The sequence below is a fragment of the Elephas maximus genome, chromosome 10 (assembly GCF_024166365.1).
Source record: "Elephas maximus indicus isolate mEleMax1 chromosome 10, mEleMax1 primary haplotype, whole genome shotgun sequence".
Taxonomy (NCBI): Eukaryota; Metazoa; Chordata; class Mammalia; order Proboscidea; family Elephantidae; genus Elephas; species Elephas maximus.
In genome coordinates this window covers 83,507,864-83,528,506 of record NC_064828.1, presented here as the reverse complement: position 1 = coordinate 83,528,506, position 20,643 = coordinate 83,507,864, and the positions used below count along the sequence as shown (strand labels likewise).

The window sequence follows — 20,643 nt, the reverse complement described above, 5'->3', positions numbered from 1 at the left end:
TATGAGTCAGGCTCTCCTACAGCTCTTGCTGAGTTGGCACGTTAAGGAGTCTGCTCAGTGTTAGCAGCTGGCCTATTGGCATGCTAGGCTGCTGCAGTGAGGATGGTATCCAAGAGCATCTTTCTTCTTCTACTGGAGACAATGTACTGTAGGAAGCAAATGTCTCAAATACTGACTCAGGCACCCTAAGCCTCCGACTGGGTCTGGCAAATAGAGTTTTTCTCTGGGGTAGAATCTTCTTGCCTAAATCCTCTTTGTGCCTGGGTTTAGCTGTTTTTCAACTCAGATGGGTCGGTGGAGCTTGGTTGGCCCCAGATAAAGACTAACATTGCTTTTAGGGAACTACAGACTACAAGAATATCAGAAGTGGGACATAGGGGCCTGGTGAAAATCACACAGTGGTGGAGCCAGGACCCAGACATTCTCGGTCTCTCTATTGCTGGTTTCATTCTGCCTTGCTGTGGTTCAGAGATTGTTCTTGTTGAGGTGGGAGAGGACTGTGAAGAAGATCTGGTGGTTGAACTTAGAGCTTCAGCAGGAACAGCAGGGTCACATATGTGCACTCCTCTGTCACTCTTTCTTAGGACAGATTTCGCGTATTGGGAAAAGATGGGAGAGCCAAGCCAAGGAGACCTGGAACCCTTTGTAGGGTATCTTTGGATACAGATGACCCCAGTTTCCTTCTCTCTCAGACAAAGCTAAAGATAGGTTCCAGCCTAGGTTGGCAGGTTTAACACATACAAATGCTTCATCTACTTTTGCCCCCTCCCAGAACCCAGCTAAAACTACAGCAAACCCACAAGGCTGACAGGAGAAGAGATAACAGCAGGAAAGTTTTGGGTCCTGGAAAACAGATGGTTGTGTGGTAATTGACATAGGAAATTCAAGAAAGGTAATTCTAAGCTGACAATGGGGAGAGCAGAGAATCAATTAATTTATACCATGTAGGAGGAAGAGCCAAGATGGCAGACTGGTCAGACACACTAAGCTATTCTACTGCAACAAAGACCTGAAAAACCAACTAAAACAGAGACAGACATTAATCCTGGAACCCTGAACCTTAAATGAAGGGATAAAGTATTAGATCGGAAGCCACTGAGAAGAAGAAACTGATAGAAAATGGCGAAGGAGTAGAGATACAGAGTAGAGGTTCCTGGCCAAATGGCATGACTCAGCATGGATATCTTGGAATACAAGCCAACAACCCTGCATACAGAAAGGCACCTCCACAGAATTCTCAGTAGGAGATAGACCTGAGCGACCAGCCCTGCACATCCAGACAAGGTGCTGAAAACTATTGTCCCCACAGATGAGCAAGCAACAAAGCACACCCAGTCTGCCCGCCCAAACATAAAACGAAAAAGCAGGATGAAACAAACAAACCTACAATCAATAAGTAAAGATAATAAAATACCTGAGTGTCTTGGAGACAGCAAATGATATCAAAACATATATAAAAAAAAAAAAGGGACAGGATGGCACCAGTTAGTGACCAAAATAAAGCACTAGATGACCTCCCAGCAGAAGAAAAGGCACGGAAACTACCTGATAGGGAATTCAAAAGTCTTAATATCCAGGGCTCTTCAAGAGATTAGAAAAGAGATCAAGGAAAACACAGACAAAATCATGGAGAAAACAGACAAAACCAACAAAAGCAGCCAAAATCAAGAGAAACACAGACAAAGCAATAGAAGAATTTAAGAATATAGTACAAGAAGAAAATGTCAAAATAAACAATTAGAAATCATACAAAAACAACAATTATAAATCCAAAAGATAAATAACAAAATTTCAGAAATGGACAACAGAATAGATTTTAGGAGCAAATTTTGAAAAAAAATGGGAGACAGAAACAGTGAAATTGAAGACAAATCCATGGATACCACTTTGCTTGAGGAAAAATCAGGGAAAACAATGAAAAAAACCTAAGAACTATGTGGGATACAATCAAGGGCAAAAATTTGCACATGATCAGAGTTCCAGATCACGGGGAGAAAATGGAAGACACAGAGAAGATCATTGAAGATTTGCTGAGAGAAAACTTCACTAATATCATGAAAAATGAAAAGCTGACCTTCTAAGAAGCTCAACAAACCTTGTACAGGATAAAACCAAATCCATTGCTGTCGAGTCTATTCCGACTCATAGCGACCCTATTGGACAGAGTAGAACTGCCCCATAGAGTTTCCAAGGAACACCTGGTGGATTTGAACTGCTGACCTTTTGGTTAGAAGCTGTAGCTCTTAACTATTATGCCACCAGGGTTTCCCCATATAGGATAGACCCCTCCCCCTGCAAAAAAAAATCACCAAGACATATCATAATCACACTTGCCAAAACCAAAGACAAAGAATCCTGAGAGCAGTTTGAGAAAAAAAAAAAAAAAAAAAAAGTCACGTACAAAGGGGAAGCTATAAGACTAAGCTGTGATTACTTGGCAGAAACCATGCAGGCAAGAAGGCAATGGGATGACGTATTTAAAACCTTGAAAGAAAAAAAAAATTGGCAACCAAGAATATTATATTCTACAAAACTCTCTCTTAAATATGACAGGAAAATTAGGACATTTCCAGATAAACAGAAATTAAGGGAATTTGTAAAAACCAAACCAAACTTACAAGAATTATTAAAGGGAGTCCTTCAGTAGAGAATCGACATCAGAAAACAACCTGAATTTAGCATACAGGCCAGCATCAGCCAGATGCCAACCTAGGTAATGAACTCTCAGGATAAAACAAAACAAAAAGACCTAAAACAGGGAACTAAAGATATCAATCTGTAAATGAAGACTGCATCAGAATAAAAGTGGAATTATACAGTGTAGGTATAGAACTTTCAAAAAGAGAGGAAATCGAGGCAATATCAAGTAATAAAGGACTGGTTCAAACTTAGGAAGATAAGGGAAAATTTCAAGGTAACCACAAAGAAAACAAACCTACTCATCAAAATGAAGAAAAACATAATGTCCCAGTAAACACAAAATCTACAATAATGAAAAATGAAATTCCACAAACAAAAGGAACCCAGCACAGGAGAGTAAGAGGACAAACAAAACATCAGCACCACAGGGAAAAAAAAAAAAAAAAGCACTGCAAAATGGCAGCAATAAACTCACACTTATTGATAATCATACTGCATGTACATGTCTTAAATGTACCCATAAAGAGACAGAGAGTGACAGAATGGATTAAAAAAACACGATCCATCAATATGCTGTCTACAAGAGACACGCCTCAGACACAAAGACAAATATATTAAAAATCAAAGGATGGAAAAAATATATCAAGTAAACAGCAACCAAAAAGGAGCAGGAGTGGCAATACTAATCTCAGATAAAATAGACTTTAGAACAAAATCCATAAAAGGCAATGAAGGACATTATATAATGGTTAAAGGGACAATCCACTATGATGACATAACTATAATAAATATCTATGCACTAATGACAAGTGCTCCAAAATATATAAACTCTAACAGCACTGAAAATAGAAATTGACAGTTCCACAATACTAGGAGGAGACTTCAACACACCACTCTTGGTAAAGGACAGAACATCCAGAAAGAAACTCAGCAAAGATACAGAAGATCTAAAGGCCACGATCAACCAACTTGACCTCGTAGACATGTATAGAACACTCCACCCAACAGGAGTAAAGTACACATTCTTTTCCAACGCACATGGAATGTTCTCCAGAATAGGCCACATCTTAGACCACAAAGCAGCCCTCAACAAAATCCAAAACTCTGAGATAATGCAAAGTATCTTCTCTTATTCAATACCATAAAAGTAGAAATCAGTAGCAGGAAAAGCAAGAAAAAAAAAAAAAAACATGGAAACTGAATAACATCTTGCTTAAAAACCACTGGGTAATAGAAGAAATCAAAGATGGAATCAGACAATTTCTAGAATCAAATGAGAATGAAAACACATCATACCAAAACCTTAGGGACACAGCAAAGGCAGTACTCAGAGGTCAATTTATTGCAAGAAATGTATACATCAAAAAAGAAGAAAGAGACAAAATCAAAACATTAGCCCTATGACTTGAACAAATAGAGAACAGCAAAAGAAGCCCATAGCCACCATTTGTGTTGTTGTTGTTAGGTGCCATCGAGTCAGTTCCGACTCATAGCAACCCTATGCACGACAGAACGAAACACTGCCTGGTCCTGCGCCGTCTTTACAATCGTTATTATGCTTGAGCTCATTGTTGCAGCCACTGTTTCAATCCACCTTGTTGAGGGTCTTCCTCTTTTCCGCTGGCCCTGTACTCTGCCAAGCATGATGTCCTTCTCCAGGGACTGATCCCTCCTGACAACATGTCCAAAGTATGTAAGATGCAGTTTTGCCATCCTTGCCTCTAAGGAGCATTCTGGCTGCAAGTCTTCGAAGACAGATTTGTTCGTTCTTTTGGCAGTCTGTGGTATATTCAATATTCTTTGCCAACACCACAATTCAAAAGTGTCAACTCTTCTCCGGTTTTCCTTATTCATTGTCCAGCTTTCACATGCATATGATGTGATTGAAAATACTATGGCTTGGGTGAGGTGCACCTTAGTCTTCAGGGTGACATCTTTGCTCTTCAACACTTTGAAGATGCCCTTTGCAGCAGATTTGCCCAATGCAATGCGTCTTTTGATTTCTTGACTGCTGCTTCCATGGCTGTTGATTGTGGACCCAAGTAAAATGAAATCCTTGACAACTTCAATCTTTTCTCCCTTTATCATGATGTTGCTCATTGGTCCAGTTGTGAGGATTTTTGTTTTCTTTATGTTGAGGTGTAATCCATACTGAAGGCTGTGGTCTTTGATCTTCATTAGTAAGTACTTCAGGTCTTCTTCACTTTCAGCAAGCAAGGTTGTGTCATCTGCATAACGCAGGTTGTTAATGAGTCTTCCTCCAATCTTGATGCCCCATTCTTCATATAGTCCAGCTTCTCGTATTATTTGCTCAGCATACAGATTAAAGAAAATAATAAAGATCAGAACAGAAATAAATGAAAAAGAGAATAGAAAATGCATACCTCAGAATCCTAAAAGACATAGGAACTGGCAGCGCCAGGTACCTCTGGAGTTGGGGTTAAGGGGGTTGCTAACATGAAAAGGATTGGGTAAAAACTGTGTGAATTGGTTCCCATGGATCTCTCCTTTTTCTGTGCCATGCAGCCATGTGACTGCCCCTCCTTCTGGAAAGGATAAAACAGAGCTTGTGGACGGGAGGGCACCAGGCACTGTGAAGGGTATGAGTACACTTTATAAAAAAAGATGGAGTGATGATTACTGTTTATATACTAAAACCTGTATGCCAAGACTGCCCAACCCTTGTCGTGACTTGATTGCCAGCCGTAGGCCATCAGACCTTTGTTTTCCCAGGAGGAGTTTGAAAGAGTGCTGCTGACCGAAAGCTGACCACTGCAGGAGGAATGACCTCAGATACTCGTGCCGAGGCTTACCTGGATCTCCCCACCCTTAAAAAAACCAAACCTGCTGCCATGGAGTTGATTCAATTCTGATTCATGGATCCTCTATAGAAAAAGCAGAACTGCTCCATAGAGTTTCTAAGGCTGTAATCTTTACGGAAGCAGATTGCCACATTCTCCTCCCATGAACGGTTCAAATTGCTGACCTTTTGGTTAGCAGCTGAGCTGTTTAACCACTGTGCCACTAGGGCTCATTGTGTCTTCCCACAGTGAAGCTCAAGTTGGCAAATTTCTCCTATGTGCTTAGAGGTTATAGTCAGCTTCTAAAGCCCTCTCTTTTTCTTTTTTTAAACTTCTTATTATGGAAAACATACACGTTAATAAGAGGAATGGTATAATGCGTCCCACATACTGATCACCCAGTTTCAACAATTACCAACTCATGGGTAATCCTGTTTCTTCTGTCATCCCACTCCCTCCCTCCCCACCCCCCACCCCCGTGTTTTGATTATTTGAAGCAGATCTCTGGTATCATGTCATTTTATTTGTAAATATTTCAGTATGTATTTATACAGCATAAGGACGCCCTCTTTTAAACATAAGCACGATATAGTTCTTTAATCATGAACAAATGACCAAGGATTACCATACCTCTGAGCAAAAACACATTAGAGACTAAAGCACAAACAAAAAAACGTAGTTGGGAGGAAACAAACTACACTGGTAGAAAACAAAGAAACAAAAAAGAACCATCAGTGGTACATTCAGGTAAATGGTAAAAAGCTTTATTCTTGTCTTATTCATCTAGTGCTGCAATAAGAGAAATACCACAGGTGGATGTCTTTAACAAAGAAAAATTTATTTTCTCACAGTCTAGGAGGCTAGAAGTCCAAATTCAGGGTGCCAGCTCCAGGGGAAGGCTTTCTTTCTCTGTCGGCTCTGGAGGAAGGTCCTGTCATCAATCTCTCTCTGGCCTAGGAGCTTCTCAGGTGCAGGGACTCCAGGTGGGATCTCCATGTCTCTCTGCTCTCTTCTCTCTTTTATGTCTCGAAAGAGATTGGCTTAAGACACAACCTAATCTTGTAGATTGAGTCCTGCCTCGTTAACATAACTGCCACTAATCCCATCTCATTAACATCATAGAGGTAGAATTTACAACACAGGAAAATTATATCAGATCACAAAACAGTGGACAGTCACACAATACTGAAAATCATGGCCTGGCCAAGTTGACACACATTTTTGGGGGACACAATTCAATCCATAACAATACTCATGTTACGAAAACAGCCATTACATTTCTTCTTCTCACGCAATTTAAAAAATTGAGAGAATAAGAGCTCTCTTAGAAATTAAAACTATGATAAACCCATTGCCACTGAGTTGATTCCCACTTATAGCGACCCTATAAGTCAGAGTAGAACTGCCCCATAGAGTTTCCAGGGAGCGCCTGGTGGATTTGAACTGCTGACCTTTTGGTTAGCAGCTGTAACACTTAACGGCTATGCCGCCAGGGTTTCCAAAACTATGATACCAAAAACAAAACCAAACCCAGTGCCATCGAGTCGATTCTCACTCATAGCGACCCTATAGGACAGAGTAGAACAGCCCCGTAGAGTTTCCAAGGAGCGCCTGGCGGATTCAAACTGCCGACCCTTTGGTTAGCACCCTTAGCACTTAACCACGACGCCACCAGGTTTCCAAAACTATGATAGGAAATGAAAAACCCAGGAGAAGGATTAAAAGAAAAGGTGATGACATCTCCCAGGCAGAAGAGCAAAAACAAAAAGTGGTGCAAAAAAGAGTGGAGAAAAGATAAGAAAATTGGACGACCAGTCTAGAAAGCCCAATATAGGAATAATAAGAGTTCCAGAGAGAGAGAACACAAAAATATAGGGTGGAAAATTAACAGTTAAATAATTCAAGAAAATTCCCTGCAGCTGAAGGGGATGAGTGTTGCCATTTGAAAATACTCAAACTAAATTCTCACCCTAAGGCATATCCCTCTGAGAGTTTAGAACACTGGGGATTAAGAGAAGAAACTAAAAATAAAAAAAAATGCAGAGAGAAGAAAAAATTACATCATATACAGAGGATCAGAAAGCTAATTGGCTACGGGATTTTTAACAGCAGTGTTTGAAGCAAGAAAATAAGGCACTGATGCTTTCAAAATTATGAAGAACAATCTGCAATCATTTTAATGCCAAGTATGGGGATTGGAATATAGATGTTTTCTGACACTCGAGGTCTCAAAAATGTACCTTTCATGAATACTTTCTAAGTAACTACTGGAGAATGTGCATCACCAAGCTAAGAGAAGAAACCAGTCTAGAGGGAAAATGGAGCACAGGGTACAGGAATTAGCACAGGGAATAGGAATTCACACAGGAGAGAGATGAAGGGAAACCCCTGAGGACTGTGAAGGGACCAGACATAATGGACGGCCAGTTTAGATCTGAGCAATATGACTCAGCGCTGTCATCACTGACTTACCTGCTGCCAGTGTCCCATTGATTTACCCTGGCAACTGACTACCTGGCCTGGATTCTTACCTGTGTTTGGCTATCTTGATCATATGCTGAAGAAGCTTCCGTTTACTCCTTTCCTGCTGACCAGATAGATTCCCATTTTACCCCCACAGGAACCTTTCTTTGCCTGGCTCTGCAAACTGGAGCTAGGCCATACTGAATTCAGAAACAGAATATACAGAATTGGCCACCTCTCCTCCCCCAGGCATATTCCTAACAGATGTCCAATACCTGACCCACTACTGCCAGATACATGCTGTGGTCGCCCATCCAGGTTTTCGAGGACTCACTCATGAGCTTGCCACTGACCTTCCCACTGTCAATTCTCTTGGACCATGGCCAGAGACTGTTTAGTTTATTTCCTCCTGGGAGGCTTCATTTAACAAAGGCAATATTTTTACCGTTGCATGGTGGTGTGTGTTGAATTGTGTCCCCTCAAAAGACATGTTGAAGTCCTAATCCCTACTACATGTGAATGTAACCTTACTTGGAAGTAGGGTCTTTGGAGATGTAATCAAGTTAAGGTGAGGTCATACTGGATTAGGGTGGGCCTTAATCTAATGACTAGTGTCCTTGTAAGAAGAAGGAAGTTTGGACACAGACACACAGAGAGAAGAATGCCATATTAAGATACAGAGACAGACACACAGAGGGAAGATGGCCATGGGAAGAGAGAGGCAGAGATTGGAGTTATGCTGCCACAAATCAAGGAACGCCAAGGGCTGCTGGCAACCACCAGAAGCTAGAAGACAAAGTATTCTTTCCTTGGAGGGGGCATGGCCCTGCTGACATTTTCATTTCAGACTTCTGGCCATCAGAACTGTGAGAGAATACATTTCTGTTGTTCTAAGCCACCCAATTTGTGGTCATGTTACAGCAGCCCTAGGACCCTAATGCACACAGCTGCATTTGTGCTTGCCATGCAATTTTTCATAATAAAACAATATCTTATTTGAGGATATATATGCATAGCTGGAGCCCTGGTGGCGCTGTGGTTAAGAGCTTGGCTGCTAACCAAAAAGTCGACAGTTCAAATCCACCAGCCACTCCTTGGAAACCTTATGGGGCAATTCTACTCTATCCTATAGGGTCACTATAAGTCAGAATCAAACTGACAGCGATGGGTTGGTTGGTTATGCATAGGTGGTGAAATCATAAAGGAAAGTGAAGGAATGAATAATACCTATGTGGAGAATGTGAGGCATTTGGGGAGAGGGATAGGGATGTGATGGGGAGGGGCACGTGGAGCTTCTAAGGGACTAACTGGGTTTCCATCTTATTTTTTTTTAAATCATACATTCATGTTTTATACATTCTTCTATCCATCCATTGGCACTGAGGAAGAAAGGCCTGGCAATCTACTTCTTTAAGATTACAGTCGTGACAACCCTGTGGAGTATGGTTAGTTCTACTCTGTAACACATGGGTTGCTATGAGTTGGAATCGGCACACCAACTGGTTTGGGTGGTTTTTTTTTTTTACTGTGTATAATACATTTGACAATAAACTTTTTTTTTTTTTTGGAAAAAGACCAAACTAAACAAAACTCAACCCTCCAGAGTTAGGCCAGCTGCTAAACTGTGGAAAGATGGCACTGAATCATCTGAAGGACGGGCGCCTTGGTGCCAAGGTGAGCACTTAGCAAATTGGAGGCCCTTGTGCTAATGGCGATGAATAATAAATAAGAAAACTCAAAATGATAAATCATCAGCCAAAGCTAAGTTTACCATTAGGACCTAATGGGAGAGTCCTCTCATTTATGCCAAGTTTTGAGAGCCAAGGCTTCTGCTAAATGGTATTAGGTCATACTCACAAAGGCCTTTGTGGCCATCCCCCCGATTTGTCTCTCCTCTCTGATGTCTCTAGCAGGGGGTGGCCTTGAGGTCATTGTAGGTGTTCTGCAGACTTGTCATTAAGTAACACTGAATCTGATAAAAAGCTATTCCCTCTTCAATTATCTTTCAACTTCTCTATATGAAGGATCAAAATTATTTTTGGTGCTAAACCAGTTGCCATCAAGTCATTCCAACTCATGGGACCTCACGTGTGTGAGAGTATAACTATGCTCCATGGGGTTTTTAATGGCTGATTTTTCAGAAGTAGATCACCTTTCTTCCAAGTCACCTCTAGGTGGTCTCGAAGCTCCAGCCTTTCCATTAGCAGTCGAGTGTGTTAACCATTTATACCACCCACGAATAGTTCCTGGTTTGGCTTTTTTTTTTTTTTTTTTTAACACTTCCTAGTCTTTTGTTTCTAACAGAAGAAGCAGGCTCAAAACTTTGAGTAGTAGCAGATATACTGAAATACGATAACATTTGTTTTTGTTTTCATTTTATTTGTACAGTTACCTAATGTTTGGAAAATATTTAATTTTTCCATTTACAATAATGACATAAAATTTCCCTTTCAGTGATTTTTTTTATGTTAACTTAAAGGAAAATACTAAGTGAATGGTATATAAGGTGATTTCAAGATCTGGAAAAAATCAGGAATATGGTTTTTGGATTACTGAGTTTTGGAAAACCGTGCTTATCTTACTGATTGTAGCAAAATCTTACCCCTTATTAACGCACATTTTATATTGAACTGATATTCAGATTTTGTCAGTGATCTTTACATGTAGAATGTGGAAGGCCCTTGAGGGTAGAGTCCTCAGCTTATCTTTCCTTGTATCCCCCAGCCACACCCCTACCCCCAGGGGTACCAGCTGGTAGATGTGTTAGTCACTAGAGAGCACCTGGCTGAGGTATTGCTCCTTCTTCACTCTTTACCCTGGGTGGTACATGCCTGCCTCCCCACAGTGCCTCAGGGAATGATAATACTGGGGGATGTACTCCATCATGCCCTGCACCAACAGCATGGAGGAGTGGACAGTCTGAGAAAGTGCACAGACATTCCTTCAGTCAAATAAGGGACCAGTGAGGGCAGGTTCTTTCAGAGCCTGGTCCTGTGATTGGGTCCCTGGGGGAGGGGAGGAGAGAGTTCAGAAGAAAGAGAATGAGTTTCTTGCCCTCAAGGAGTCAATTCTGTTACATTCTAGAGGAAATGATGAGACATATGTACCTGCAGCAATTGGCAATGAGTAAAAGAAGCACACAGTTGTATGCCATTGAGTCGATTCTGACTCGTAGTGACCCTATAGGACAGAGTAGAATCGTCCCATAGGGTTTCCAAGGCTGTAAATCTTTATGGAAGCAGACTGCCACATCTTTCTGCTTCGGAGTGGCTGGTGAGTTCGAACCACTGACCTTTCGGTTAGCAGCAGAACACCACCATTGCACCACCAGGGCTTCCTAAAAGATGTATAACCCACCAAAAACCCACTGCCGAAGTATATGTACTGTTAATTTGGGTGGTACTGGTTTTAGGTGCTGAAGGAATAATTCAGGTAAAAGGAGGGTGGTGAAAACTAATTAATCAGTGAAGGCAGATTAGGGATCATCAGAAATCGAGATAGGCCTTGGAGAATGCCTGGGATTCCTTTCTGCCATTCTCTGGATGATACAGCGCAGTGGGGAAGAACGGGGCTCTGAATTCAGCTCTGGATTCGCCTCCCATCCCTGTCCCTGTCTAACTGTGGGCAAATGACTCAACCTTTCCGTGTCTGTTTCTGCATGGGTGAGATGGGAATAACAGCTACACTTCATAGAACTGATTAACCAAGGTGATGCATATAAGCCTCTCAGTATCATGTCAGCTACATAGAGCATGATGGGTATTGGTGCCTGTCATTATTAATCAACCTTAATTTATTTCTATAGTAAAAAATGTATTGCATGCTCACTATGCGTTAGGGACTGCCATGCTTCCCAAATCAATACCTTGAGCTCTAGTCCCATAGTTTCCACTTACATACAAGACAATTAATCATTATAGTAATAATAACAGTTGTAGGTTCTGAGTGCCTATTGATGCGCCAGACACACTCTCTCTGCTAGATGCTTTATTCTTGTATCTTCTTTAATTCTGCATTTTATGGAAATAGGAATTGAGGCGCAGAATTTATGGAGCATGTCCAGGGTCACACAGAGTGTCAAACTCACACAGAGTGTCAAACCTGGGATTTCAAGATCGTGCTCTTTTTTTCTGTTCCACATTGACTTCTGTTACTGTCAGCTTAAACCCATTTTGTGTAAAACCAAATTCAGCTTCTTCAAATTGGCTTCTTCCCTCAACTTCCCTCAGGGGCACCACCATTCTCCCTGTCACTCAGGCCAGAAATGCTGGTAACCTCTCCCTTGTCCATCAAGCTCCTGTATCTAGTTAGTCACCAGGTCTTATCTGTAGTTCAGATGCGTCTCTTCACTCTGTTACCTCTACCCTGGCCAGTCCCCCATTGACTTAGGCCTGGACTCGTTCGTTGTTCTCGGCATTTTCTCTTCTACCCCACAGGTGAAAGGTGAGCGGGGGCGGGTTAACCAATAAGCAAGGTGTGCATGGGCTTACTTGTGTTTACTTACTAATCTGTCGTATGCAATTTCACATGGGTTTCGCCACAAAGATGTGGTGAAAAACAGTGAAATTGTGCGCTACAGATTAGTAAGTAAACCCTTGCATTGCATACCTTGCTTATTGGGTAATCTGCCCCTGAAGGTGAGGTTTACACAGTACACTCTCGTGGACTTCACCAGACTATGACAAAACATTTAAAACTTGCCAAGTAGTAAAGCACAATAATTTGCTATTGCCACAGCTGTTTGTCAGCGATGGAAGTTTACAGTGGGCTAGCTGCAGGGGTATAGATAAGTCAACTTTTCTCTCCCACATGGGAAAGCATGGGGGAAGGCAACCAAGGCAGAGAACCTGCTCCACTCTATTTGTGTTTTCAAAAGTAAAGCTTGTACAAACTTTAGTGCTTTAATTATTAATAGTATTAGATGCTTAGTAGATAACAGTATTTCAGAACACAATTATTGAGATGGAGTCCCTGGGTGGTACAAATGATTATCATGCTTGACTGCTAAGGCTGGAGGTTTGAGCCTACTCAGAGGTGCCGTGGAAAAAAGGCCTGGCAATCTGCTTCAGAAAAATCAGTCATTTGAAAACCCTTTGGAGCACAGCTCAACTCTGACACACATGGGGTTGCCATGAGTTGTAGTTGATTCAACAGAATCTGGTTGGTTATTATTGAGAATCATTTACTAGGACTATCTGCCAGGATTACTAGCTGGCTTCTGCGTGCAGCCCCTCCTCTTTGCTGAGGACAGGACCTCTAAGCCAGGGATTCCATAACTTGGATGCCTTCAGAGGCCCTGCTTGTCAGTAAATGCTTGTGGCAAGCTCTGGGTGTCAGGCAGCAGGGAATCGTGGGGATTAGGTGGTACTGACCCACATCTGCACTATCTAACCAAAAACCAAACCCGTTGCCATCGAGCTGATTCCGACTCATAGTGACCCTGTAGTACAGAGTAGAACTGTTCCACAGGGTTTCCAGTCTTTATGGAAGCAGACTGCCACATCTTTCTCCCCTGGAGTGGCTGGTGGGTTCAAACCACTGCACCACCAGGGCTCTGTTTAAGGCATTAAAATTCAGACTAAGTCCCTGGGCTGATTCCTGCCCATCTCTATCCTTCTGCCATCCCTGTTGAGTCATCTAACAAACTAGTCTATTTTAAAAATCTTTATTATGTCATAAGTTTATAAAAACTTGTTTCATACAACTGAATCAAAACTTTCCTGACTCACCGTCCAGCAGAAAACCTGAGGACACTTGTCTGGTTCCTCATGTGAAACTTCACGACTACCTACCTCCCAGTACCCTGTCCCAGCCACCCGAAGGTTTGGGGTGACAGGACTGAACCCCACTGGATGTGTAAGGTGAAGGGTTCTCTCTGAATCTTTGGTGCAAGGGCGCCTCAGAGAGAAACCATCGGCAGTTGGTGGCTGTCTTTATACAGGTAATGGTGGCTTTCTTTAGCATCGTTTGCCCGGCACTCTGAATACATGCTTGTCTGTTATCTCTGCCCTAGGACAGGGGAAGAGAAGACAGAGGATTATAGAGAAATTTTTGTTATTAGATGAAATGGAGAACTTTTTTGTTTTTAAAACTCCCCAAGTGTTCTAGGCCCAAACTCATTCAGGATGCTAGAAACCCTGTGTGGGGAGAGATGTTAGGAGAGTGGAGGAGAGGGTGTGGAGGAAGGGGAACTAATCCCTTAGGTCGAGGGAGCTGTCACAGTTTTCTTCCCTGCCTCCAGCTCTATAGCTGCTTGTAATCCCTCTTTACTACTGATTTTGAGAAGCACATAGGACCTAGAGATCTTTGGCTTACGTCCTTTCAATATGGAACAATTCAGTGTGTGACTTTTGGGACCTACCAAAGGCCACTGCCCTAAAAACAAACAAACACACCCTTATGATACCCAAAGTGCCACCATCACAGATTCCTTTCTTTACTGAGCGAGTTTGAGCTATCTGAGAATCTTCTTAAAATGCAAATACCTCTACCCAAACCCATTGCCATTGAGTTGATTCCAACTCATAGTGACCCTATAGGACAGAGTAGAACTGTCCCATAGGGTTTCCAAGGCTGTAACCTTTACAGAAGCAGACTACCACATCTTTCTCCCTGGCAGTGGCTGGTGGGTTAGAACCACCCAGTGCTTAACCACTGTGCCACTGGGGCTCACTATGGAGTAACACAGTAACAGGGCTCAGAACTAAGTTGTGGGTTTTACTGCTTGCCTAGGTAGAGCTGAGTGGGGCAACTGAGTCAACATTTTTCTAGTTATTGTGTCTTCAGAAGATTCCTTTCTCCACATTCCCCCATTTGGACTTGAATGGCAGGGTTGAGGAGAGAGCCTTTCTTCCTTCTCTGAAATCCTGTATACTGAACTCTGAATTCCAGGTGACTTAGTATCTGGCCCAAAAGGGGTGTACTTACACAAGGCCTTTGGAATCATACCAGTTGCTGTTACATGAATTCCAGCTCATGATGACCCATGTGTGTCAGAGTAAAACCGTGCTCCATAGGGTTTTCAATGTCTGATTTTTTGGTTTTTTATTTCTTAATAAATATTTTTACTTTGAAAAGCATTCAGCTGTGAGGATAGGACTGCATCTGCCTTATTCTCCGTTCTGTCCTCAGCACATAGCATTAATCCAGGAGCATAGTAAGCGGTTTTAACCGTTTGTTAGTTTACTCAACAGGCTCCCATATGTATAAGAACCAACACTCTTGGGTAACCATTCACCAACTCAGTTTTTCTTTTTTTTAATCTTTTTTCTTTTTTAATTGTACTTTAGATGAAGGTTTACAGAACAAACTAGCTTCTTATTAAACATTAGTATACATACTGTTTTGTAACATTGGTTACCAACCCTATGACATGTCAACACTCTCCCATTCTCAACCTTGGGTTCCCTATTACCAGCTTTCCTGTCTCCTATAAATGGCTGAATTTTTGGAAGTGGATCATCAGGCCTTTCCTCCAAGGTGCCCCTGGGTAGACTTGGTTAGCAGCCACGTGCCTTGACCAGGAACTCCATACCACTTTTGGAAATGGAGGCACATCCAAGGAGCTAACTGGTGCCCATTTAGACAGAGTTCCTTATGCTCTTTTTAGGGTGACTGGCTCCCACAAGAGTGCACTTTTTAAAATTCTAATAAAACATTTGGGGGGTGCACTTCTCACAGGGACCATCATGTGGGTGAGGTGGCCTTCTCAGCAGCTGCCCTAGGAGAGCCAAGATGGCACCCACACTACAGTGGTTTCATGTCAGACCTTGAGAGACAAGGTCCAGCGTATAATTGGTCCAGTGCCCTGTTCCTCCTTCATGGGCAGGTTCATAGAGAACATCATGGTGTGAACATGTGTATGCCCCCTCACCTCCCCAGCTTGCTAGTCAGTTCTCACGGACATTCTTTCTTAAGAGCTGAAGCAAAGTAACTGGAGAGGTTCATGGAAAGTCTTCACTGTCTGCAACCTGGACAGTCTGCTGTGCATCTCCGCTCCTTGTGGTCCATGAGGGGTCATAGCCCAGGGGTGCCCTGAAAGACAGAAAGCCCAAGCAGTCCCTTCTCAGAAGGGTCCACTGTGGCCTCATAGCTCTTCTTTCTCAGGGTGTGAATGGGCCGAATGGCATCAAGGTTAAGAGAGCAGGTTCTGGAGTCAGGTGCCAGGGTTCCAGTCCTGGCTTCTTAGTCAAGGTGACCTGGGGAAAGTCGTTTAATGGCACTGGATCTCAGCTTCCTCATCTGTAAAATGGAGATGGCAGTGGTACCTAGCATATAAGATTATTGTGAGGATTTAAAGCGAGAATACCTGTAAATTACTTGGCACAGAGCCAGATGCCTTGTGGGTGTTTAAAAAATGATGTCTCCTACCATCAGTCTGTGAGGGAGGCTGTGAGAGAAGCCAGGAAAATGACAGGGGGGGCTGTATATTCAGTGGTCTCCCTGTGATTGATGCAAAGTCTCTGATTTATTCTGTATTCCTTTCCTTGCCCAGTATTGATCCTCCAGAAGGTGGAGAATGGAGACCTGAGCAACAAGATTCTGAAGATCACTGACTTCGGCCTGGCTCGGGAATGGCACCGGACCACCAAGATGAGTGCGGCAGGGACATATGCTTGGATGGCACCCGAGGTGATTCGTGCCTCGATGTTTTCCAAAGGCAGTGATGTGTGGAGGTGAGCTCCGGTGGTACAGGGACAGTGTTCTTCCAGGTCTCTTTTGACCGCACACATGCTTTAGGACTTGGAGAATCCACGTTACGTAGAATCCCAGACACCTCAAGCAGGTCTAAATGACCCCTGAAGATCATTCCGCACTAATTCTCACATTGTTAGGGGATAATTTCCAATGCTTCCATCTACCAAAAGTCCCTCCATTGCTGTGGAGAGTACCACTGTTATGCAGGTGCCTTGGTGTCTGTGATTGCTCTCTAGGAAAGGCCATAGATTTCAAGAAGAGCATATATTTCCATCTATGACCTGCAGGATGGTAAGGGCACCCAGTCTCACTCCTGGAAACCCTCCTCAGGGTCATCCTGCTTGCTTAGCAGCAATGCTGAGCTTTTAGTTAAAAGGCCGTTACTGGTGGACTTGGAAAGAGGGTTAACCAGGTGTCTTCGCTGTAAGCTCCTGAACATATGAGTATTCTTTGTATGGTCTTGGTGGGCTGGTTAATTTTCCTTTCCTGTTACCGGTTAAGCCTTTAGTCAAGGCTCTGTCTATTGGACATTGATCTAGAAATAGAAAAAGAAAGATCCCAAGCATGAACCAAATACTGTAGAGTCACAGGCTAGAAATGACCAAGCATACCCCTACTAAATGTCAGCCCAGCATGTTGCAAGGATGTGGATCTATTTAAAAAGTCTTGTCCCCACTGATGGCATGAGCAACTACAGAGTATACATTCTTACTTCTGTGGGCAGTAGCCATCAGCTTGGTATACAAGAGAAAGGACTATATAGATTATCATTGTACTTCAGCCTATGAAGGTGTTGCTTCCTCATGTGTGAGCTTTGGATGTATAAATATATATTTTTAATAGCTTTACTGAGATATAATTCACATATCACGAAGGTCACCCTTGTAAAGTACACAGTTTTAATGGCTTATGGTATATTCACAAAGTTGTCCATCGATCCCCACTGTATTATTTTCCCGGGACTGCTGTAACAAATTAACACAAATTTGGCTGCCTAAAACAACAGAAATTTATTCTCTCACAGTTCTGGAGGCCAGAAGTCCAAAATCAAGGTGTCATCAGGCTGCACTGCCTCCAGAGGCTCTAGGAAGATTTTTTTCCTTGCCTCGTTCGTTTTCTGGTGGCTCCAGGTGTTCCTGGTTTTGTGGCAGCATCATTCCAATCTCTACCTCTGTGGTCACATCGCCTTTCCTCTTCTGTCTGTCTCTGATCTCCCTCTGCCTTTCTCTTACGAAGACACTAGTCACTGGATTTTAGGGCCTACCTGGATAATCCAGGATGATCTCCTCCTGTTAAGATCCTTAATCTAATTACATCTGCAGAGACCCTTTTTCTAAATAAGGTCACATTGACGGGTCTAGGGATTAGGACGTGGACGTATCTTTTTGGGGCTACCATTCAACTCATTACGACCACTGTCTAATTTCAGAATATTTTTATCAACCAAAAAGGAAACCCCATACCCATTAGCAGTCATTCCCAAATTCTCCCTTCCCCCTGCCCCTGGCAACCACTAGTATGCTTTTTGTTTTTATGGATTTGCCTATTTATGGATTTGTTTTTATGGTGGCATAGTGGTTAAGAGTTCGGCTACTAACCAAAAGGTCGGCAGTTTGAATCTACCAGGTGCTCCTTGGAAACCCTATGGGGCAGTTCTGCTCTGTGCTATAGGGTCACTATGAGTCAGAGTCGACTCGACAGCAACAGGTTTTTTTATTCTGGATATTTCATGTAAATGGAATCATAAAATGTGTGCGTTTTTGTGTTTGGCTTCTTTTTAGCATAATGTTTTCAAGGTTCGTTTGTGTTGTAGCTTTTATGAGAACTTCATTCCTTTTTATTGCCAAGTAATATTTCATTGTATGGATATACCAGATTTATTTATTCATCAGCTGATGGACATTTGGGTTGTTTCCACTTTTTGGCTATTATGAATAATGCTATGAACATCTGTATACAGGTTTTTGTGTGGAGATATGTTTTTAATTCTCTTGGATATATACCTATGAGTAGAATTGCTAGGTCGTATGGTAACTCTATGTTTAGCTTTTTGAAGGACTGCCACACTGTTTTCCGTAGTGGCTACACCATTTTACATTCCTACCAGTGATGTATGAGGGTTCCAATTTCTCCACATTCTCGCCCACACTTGTTATTTTCCATCTTTTTGATTATGATCATCCTGTTGGGTATAAGGAAACCCTGGTGGCGTAGTGGTTAAGAGCTACAGCTGCAAACCAAAAGGTCAGCAGTTCAAATCCACCAGGTGCTCCCTGGAAACCCTATGGGGCAGTTCTACTCTGTCCTGTTGGGTTGCTATGAGTCAGAATCAACTCGATGGCAATGGGTTTGGTTTTTGGTTTAGTTGAGTATAAAGTGATTTCTCATTGTAGTTTTGATTTGTGTTTCCTTAATGGCTAATGTTGTTGAGCATCTTTTCATGAATTAACTGACCATTTGTGCATCATCTTTGGAGAAATGCTTATTCAGATCCTTCACCCATTTTTAAATTTAGTTATATGTCTTTTATTGTTCAATTGAAAGAATCCCTTATATAGTCTGTATTCGAGTCCATTATCAAATGTATGATTCACAAATATCTTCTTTCATTTGGTAAGTTGTCTTTTCACTTTCTTGGTGATATCCTTTGAAGCACAAATGTTTTTAATTTTCATGAAATCTAATTTATCAATGTCTTCTTTGGTTGCTTGTGCTTTGGTGTCATATCTAAGAAAACGCTGCCTAATCCAAAGTCATGAAAATTTATCTCTGTGGTTTCTTCTAAGACTTCAGTGGTTTTAATTCTTAAATTTAGGTCATTGATCCATTTTGAGTTAACTTTTGTATATGATGTGAGGTAGGATCCAACTTCATTCTTTTGCATGTGTCCAGTCATCCCAGCACCATTTATTGAAAAAACTATTCTTTCCTATTGAATTGTCTTGGCGTCCTTGTCAAAAATCAATTTGCCAAAAATGTGAGGGTTTATTCTCTCAGTTCCAGTCCATGGATGTATATGTCTATCGTCTTGCCAGGACTACACAGTCTTGATTACCATCTCTTTGTAGTATGTCTTAAAATTGGGAAATATGAGCCTTCCAACTTTGTTCTTCTTTTTCAAGATTGTTTTGGCTATTCTGGATTCCTGGAGTTTCCATATAAATTTTAGGATCAGTTTGTCTGTTTCTACAAAAAAGGCTTCGGAGATTTTGATAGGAATTGAATTAAATCTGGAGGTGTTGTCATCTTAACAATATTAAGTCTTCCAATTCATGAACATGGAATGTCTTTTCTTCAGTGATGCTTTGTAGCTTCTGTATATTGAATCTTATTTTATCACACATTAATGACAGGGTGAAGTACCTAATGTAAAGAAGAGAGTTTATCTTTCCTTAAAATATCTGACCATATATTTTTGAGCCATATACTGATACTCAACTGTTTTTGATATACAGAAGTGGTAATTTTGTATGCTTCAACCATATGCTAATGAGATTAGCTAATGTATTAATTAAGCTAAGCTGCTATAACAAAGAGACCTATAGATATGGTGACTTAAATAAAATTGAAGTGTATGTCTCTTTCAAGGAGTAACCCAGCCACTCCAGCTAGCAGGGCACCTCTGCCCCATGAGATCATTCAGGAACTCAGGTTCTTTCAGGCTTGTTGCTCCATCATCCCTTAGTGCCTTGTCTTTGTCTGAATGGCTAAATCTGAATGGCTGTTACTTCTGTATTGCAGCCTGCAGAAAAGGGGGAAATGAGCTTAACCGTGGTAAGTAGCTTGTCCTTAATTTGGAGGTGACCCAGAAGTTGTACACATCTCCTCTGTACTCTCTTCTTTGCCTGCAGTTGGATATGTGGACACACCTCCCTTCAAGGAGGCAGACAGATGTAGACTCCAGCTAAAAGGGAAGAATGGTTTTGGGGGAACAATCAGCCACTTGCCATACTACACTTTAGCTTATCTTCCTTTACGGGAAGCCATGACTTCTCAGTAACATGACCGTTTCCTATTCCTATATTCCTGCTAGGCTTGTTTC

At 41.9% G+C, this 20,643-nt stretch overlaps 1 protein-coding gene across 1 annotated transcript in view; it reads left to right on the top strand.

Annotated features, from left to right (window-relative positions):
- MAP3K9 (mitogen-activated protein kinase kinase kinase 9) overlaps window positions 1-20,643 on the top strand; it is a 101,738-nt gene that overhangs the window by 49,610 nt on the left and 31,485 nt on the right. The window contains 1 exon segment of the mRNA XM_049897951.1: window positions 16,399-16,579. Coding sequence (XP_049753908.1) covers window positions 16,399-16,579 — 181 coding nt within the window.